Below are 6,314 nucleotides of genomic sequence, written 5' to 3' on the forward strand. Positions count from 1 at the left end.
TGTCCTGTTATCTGGTGGGTTATCCTCATTCGGGGGACAGGGATGCGTCCGACACTTGGGGTGAACCATGGCTATACCTGCGTCCGTACATCAAGGGAAATAGCTGTAGCGGAGTGTTATCCTTGCGCAGGGAGATGCACTATCCGTGAAGTCCTGCGATTACGAACGAGCCTTGGGCCTTCGCGGTTGGGCCTCATAGTTGGACATTCCTAAAGCTAGCGGAAGACAGACTTAGGATGGGCTTCTACTGGACCTAGGAATAAGAAGTCTAAGCCCACTAGATTTCTTGTTCTACGAGAACTACGTCAGACTTGATCCCTATATAAAGGGTACGTAGGCACATTGAGAGGGTAAGAAGTTGAGAGCTAATAAGAGAGCCACCACTTAGTCCGATCAATCTCAGCCTAAAACAACCACAGACCACCATACACCGCTTGATTTTCCGACAAAGAACCACGTCACAGATCTTAGTTCCGGCGAGAAACCTCAATCTTTGTTGTTACCAGATTCCTCCATCAACATACGAATTATATATTTTATCTCAACTGTTGAATAGGAAACACACACGTATGAATCGTATATTGTATCTCGTCTTGCCGAATTCATGATTTTTTTTCACTCATTAATTCTAAAATGCAAAAAGTGGGGAATGATAAAGACGGAACACGAATTAGTCCACTGTACATCTTAAGCAGGCTTAAATATATACTAAACGAATATAATCATCAGTTCATATAACATGCGAAAACCATACGTATCGAAACATTTTTAGCTTCATAAAATTGTGATACTCATTACAGCTAATTACTTGAGGATACAGATTATATCTATACAGCTAATCAAGAAATTACTTAAAAATAGTGATAAATCATTGTTTCATCCGTAACCATGAGTGAAAGAGAGCTAGCTCAGTTGTCCCAAACACCGACAGAAGGTGAACGAGCATCTCAGTGGGTGTTGAATGCCCCTGAGCCTCCAGGTCTTTGGCGAGAGCTCGTGAATTCCACTAAAGAGATTGTTCTTTCAAATGCAAACAAATCGAATGAGCACTCGAAGTCTAAGCGTGTGGTTTCGGTGTTGGAGAGTGTTTTTCCTATACTTGTTTGGTCCCGGAAGTACACTGCAAATAAGTTTAGGAAAGATCTTATGGCTGGTTTAACTCTAGCAAGCTTATGTATTCCTCAGGTAAGAACTTGTTTGAGTCATGGAACTCGAATTCATCGAAACAATTTCAAAAAGTGAATGTGAAATTGTTATTCCATGCAGAGTATTGGATATGCAACCTTGGCTAAGCTTGCTCCTCAACATGGTCTTTGTAAGTGCATTTGTTACTTTGTTGCATGTTGTTCATAAAATTTATGTACTACAGAAAAATTAAGAATTGAATTGATTATATGGCTAGTTCAGGGCTCTGTTTAGTAGCCTCACGGATGATTTTAAATTTCTTCAGACACAAATGTTGTCCCTCCGATTATCTATGCGTTCATGGGAAGTTCAAGGGAAATAGCTATTGGACCAGTGGCCGTAGTTTCACTCTTAATATCTTCAATGGTTCAGAAACTTCAAGATCCTGAGGCCGATCCAATTGCTTATAGGAATCTTGTATTTACTGTAACCCTTTATGCTGGAATCTTTCAAGCTGCATTCGGGCTACTGAGGTTTATCTTCTTCCCCTCCTTTCGACTTCAGATTATTTCATAAGCACCGGAAAGTTTGCACCTACATTAAGCTAAATGATCTCGATACAATCTAGCTGTGTATAGAATTATATGTGGTAAGATATTGCATGCAGGTTAGGTTTTCTAGTAGATTTTCTGTCACATGCTGTTATTGTTGGATTCATGGCTGGTGCTGCCATAATTATCGGTCTGCAACAGCTGAAAGGCCTTCTTGGAATTACTTACTCGACAAATAAAACAGACATCGTATCTGTCTTGGCAGCTGTCTTCAAGTCCTTGTTTCATAATCCTGTAAGTTCTTGCTGGTCGACAAACTTCTAGCAGTAGATCTGAATTATTGACACGATATTCTTGATGTTTGCTGACAGTGGAGTCCTTATAACTTTGTACTTGGATGCTCTTTTTTGTGTTTCCTACTACTTATGAGGATTGTGGTACGTAAACAGAATAGCGCAATTTAATAGTATATTTTAACCACAGTATTTAAAAATCCGAAAATTTCATAAAATAATTTGTTACATATAATTCAGGGAAGAAGAAACAAGAAACTATTCTGGTTACCAGCCATTGCACCTCTAGTATCTGTTGTTTTATCGACCCTTATTGTTTACCTACCAAGAGCTGATAAACATGGAGTTACGATTGTGAAACATATAAAAAGCGGGTTGAATCCGATATCGATTCATCAGTTACAGATAAATGATCCTCATGCTACAGAGTTGGTCAAAATCGGAGCAATTGTTGCAGTTGTTGCCCTTACGGTACTGCAATTTAAATTCTAAATATATACAATTGTCTCAGAAGATGAATCCGATAAACAACTCTCATTCCTTAAAATTTGAAAATCAAATAATCAGGAAGCCATTGCTGTTGGTCGATCTTTTGCAACCATTAAAGGTTATCATCTTGATGGAAACAAGGAAATGTTGTCCATGGGTGTCATGAATATTGCAGGCTCTCTTTCTTCTTGCTACGTTGCGACTGGTGAGAGTTAAATGCTTGTACTACTCCTAGAAATAGAACTATTAAGACTAATTACGAGGCTGACTAGTAATCACTTAATTGCTAACACGTTTGGTGATCTGCAGGTTCATTTTCGCGAACTGCTGTTAATTTCAGTGCAGGATGTGAGACAGTAGTATCAAACATTGTTATGGTTATAACTGTGATCATATCTTTGGAAGCGCTAACAAGGCTATTGTATTTCACTCCCATTGCCATACTTGCTTCGATTATTATTTCTGCATTGCCGGGACTCATTGATGTTCATGAAGCATACAACATTTACAAAGTTGATAAGCTTGATTTTCTTGCTCTTACCGGAGCGTTCTTTGGAGTGTTGTTTGGTTCAGTGGAGATCGGTCTGCTAGTAGCGGTAACATTTTCTAACAAAGTATACTTGTGTGATTTCTTCTTGTTCTTACATGATTTAGATAATTTACAAGTTAACATAGGCCCCGTTTGGTATTGCTATTACGCTACAACAGCTTTTTGCTGAAAAACTGTTAGAAAAGTTCTTGATAAATTCTAAAAACTGTTTATCTGGAAAAACACTTTTGATCTAAAAACTGTTATTAGAAAAAATATGTTCCCCATGCTTTTGGAAAAAACTGTTTTCAACTTTTGCAGAAAATAACTATCAGTTTCATCATCAAAACTTCTCAAAAACATTATTTTTATATATTATATCTCAAAATATGTGTGTTTAGCACATTCGATTACTAGCATCGAAATACTAAAAATTTGGGAAGTTCTGATGCAAATTTTGTCTACCGACCTAAGATACTACCCTTCAATGGAGTGGGGGCACCAACTCGACCTTGGTGCAACCAACACCGCTCCTTCATTTCAAATAGCTACCCAGCCTTCCTACTATCAATTAGAAGTGATTAAGATACAAACTGCCTTATTTAAGAGGATTGGTCCATATCTGCAACTAGTACTTCTATATATCATGTTACTATGTTCCCTTTTATCTGTATTATTTTAAAACGTTCCAAAATGAAGTTTTTACAAGAATAACAAACTACGACACCTTGACTCTGACCGAATTTGAACTCTTGACCTATCATAAGTGAGCGAAAGACATACCGTAATTATTGAGAGTGAACCAAATTGTCAGTAGACATATTTGCTAATTGCTTGCTTGAAATGAAAAAGGAAAAGAAAAGCAAAAAAGATCTGCAAAATTAACATGGGTTGTCTTTTGGTGATAAAGAATCAACCTGATTGACAAAGTGTAACCATCTAAATTATATTCTAGAACTACACCCATACAAGGAACAACTACCTAGTTTAGTAGCTAGACTTGGTTTTGATTTTTACCAAAGAGACAAAGGAACAAGTTGGGCTTCTACCTATGTGTTAGTGTTGGTGCAGAACAGAACATGTATTATATGTATCATGCAGTAGTAGTAAGCACTAAGCAGGGGCCTCCACTTTCACAGGGTTTGAATGGTATATAAGCCTTGACAAAATAATGGTGGATCCAATCGCTTAAAACCCACTAAAATCCACCACAATATTCTCATTATTTGTGGGCTCTCTTACCAGATTTTGCTTTATTGGGTCAAGCATGCTTTTAACTTTTGGCATTAGTTACAAGTCCAAAACGAAAGAAGATCCAAGAAAGATAGCCAGACAACAGACTGTCACCAATTTGAAATATTATTCGAAGATATACTGAGGTGATGATTAAGTGTCTATATACCATCCACTAGGTCTAAGTTATATTAAGTGTCTATATACCATCCGCTAGGTCTAAGTTATATTAAGTGTCTATATACCATCCGCTAAGTCTAAGGTTATACATACTTTTGACAAGATGAACTGACTAGGCATGGTTGTAGATATGGATTTTGTTTGCGAATTCAGTAACATAAAATTATCATACACACTGACTTGGCGAATGAATGATGGTTTGCAGGTAGCAATGTCGTTTGCAAAGATCATCATAAGTTCGATACAACCAGGGATAGAAACCTTAGGAAAGGTTCCAGGAACAGACATGTTTTGTGATGTAAACCAGTATCCGATGGCTGTTATGCTTCCCGGTGTTCTTTCTGTCCGTATTAAGTCTCCCTTGCTGTGTTTTGCTAATGCCACTTTTATTAGAGAAAGGTAACACCAGAAATTTGTATGTACATACTTACCTTACCTGTATACAGAAGCTAAATACTGTCATTTATTTTTATAGAATTTCAAAATGGGCAATCGAAAAGGAAGAGATGGATGCCAAAGGAATTGTTACAACTAAAGGGACGATTCAGCTAGTGATTCTTGACATGTCAAGTAAGCTATTTATCTTTATTCTTACACACTGATGTTAACTTACGCGCTCACAGATCTCCTAATTTCTTCTGAAAAATGCTACGTATATGATAGATTTGACGAATATAGACACCACTGGACTGGCTACGCTAGAAGAATTGTATGAGCAGCTGCTCTCACAAGGAATAATGGTAGGTACCACGACAATTACATATATGTTTTTTTCTAGTTCCTGGATATAATTTAAGTGATAAGAAACTTAATAAACTTGTAACTCTTGCAGTTAGCTATAACGAACCCTAAATGGCAAGTTGTTCACAAGCTAAAGGTATCCAATCTTGTGAAAAAGATTGAGGGGAGGGTGTTTTTAACTATTGGAGAAGCAGCAGATGCATGTCTTGGTCACAGGATGCATGTCTAGATATTACAACCTACAAGCACTCGCTTTCACTGTGTGTGTATGTGTAATATTTGTAGACCTGTCTTTGTGTAAATTGTACGGGCATATAATAACGCCAGAACAGTGAAACACTTCGGTGGTTCCCTCTTTGTAGAAAAACATGTATGATAGTGTCCTGGAATTTCCATAATAACAGTGTGGCAAGTTAGATAACCATCTATCTATAGATGCATGAACATATATACTCACATTGGGTGCCTTTCACTGTTCTACCTAGGCTATAACTCCAGGTAACTTCTACTGTTCAATTATAATTACAAAATGATATGACTTGCAAGTATTTTCTTGACCAGAAAGAATTGCTTTCTCCCCAAAGGAAGGAAGACAGGTCCGTGAGGCAGTCTGACATCGAGGTGTGTCTTATATTCTACTGTCTGTGCCCAATTTTGAATCAGCACGTTACGAGGCGAGTTATACGAGTTTTTGGTGGGTCGATTCACAATTGTACCGAGCTAAACCGCTCGTTTGGCCACCTCTACAAGCAAGGGTACTATTGCTAAGTGCACCATTAGATCATGTTTTTTTGGGGCCTAATACCGGACTTATAAATCAGCTTGGCTCCTGAGGGCATAGTACATTGGCTAATTATGAATAGGAATTCCGGACTTGAAATCTTGATGCGTCAAGTTGCCCCGGAATACGAAGACTAGTGATATAATCCTATAAGCGAGTTCATTTGGGCTAATATACATATGCTTTTTTCTAAAGCGGATTTTTTTTGAAAATACACTGTCTTTGAGCCGGTTAGTCACAAGTAACTTGTGAAATGGTTGGTCTATATGTATTAGAATACTATGCTCTCATCCTTAAACTTTTTAACCGAATTCTCCCTTTTTACATATCCCCTTCATGGCCGTAATTCACACATCAGGATGGCCAATCTGGCCGATCTCAATCGCAAAAGC

General features: G+C 37.8%; 1 protein-coding gene across 1 annotated transcript; it reads left to right on the forward strand.

The window, feature by feature from the left end:
* The first annotated feature begins 746 nt into the window (after window positions 1-746).
* On the forward strand, window positions 747-6,095 carry LOC141675172 (low affinity sulfate transporter 3-like). The gene is made up of 12 exons (XM_074481886.1): window positions 747-1,185; window positions 1,267-1,315; window positions 1,451-1,658; window positions 1,793-1,970; window positions 2,048-2,113; window positions 2,210-2,440; window positions 2,537-2,663; window positions 2,768-3,054; window positions 4,606-4,799; window positions 4,876-4,970; window positions 5,064-5,140; window positions 5,233-6,095. The coding sequence occupies exons 1-12, from the start codon at window positions 889-891 to the stop codon at window positions 5,368-5,370; spliced, it is 1,947 nt and encodes a 648-aa protein (XP_074337987.1). The 5' UTR covers window positions 747-888; the 3' UTR covers window positions 5,371-6,095.
* Window positions 6,096-6,314: the final 219 nt, after the last annotated feature.

Source organism: Apium graveolens, chromosome 7 (genome assembly GCF_009905375.1).
Source record: "Apium graveolens cultivar Ventura chromosome 7, ASM990537v1, whole genome shotgun sequence".
Lineage (NCBI taxonomy): Eukaryota > Viridiplantae > Streptophyta > Magnoliopsida > Apiales > Apiaceae > Apium > Apium graveolens.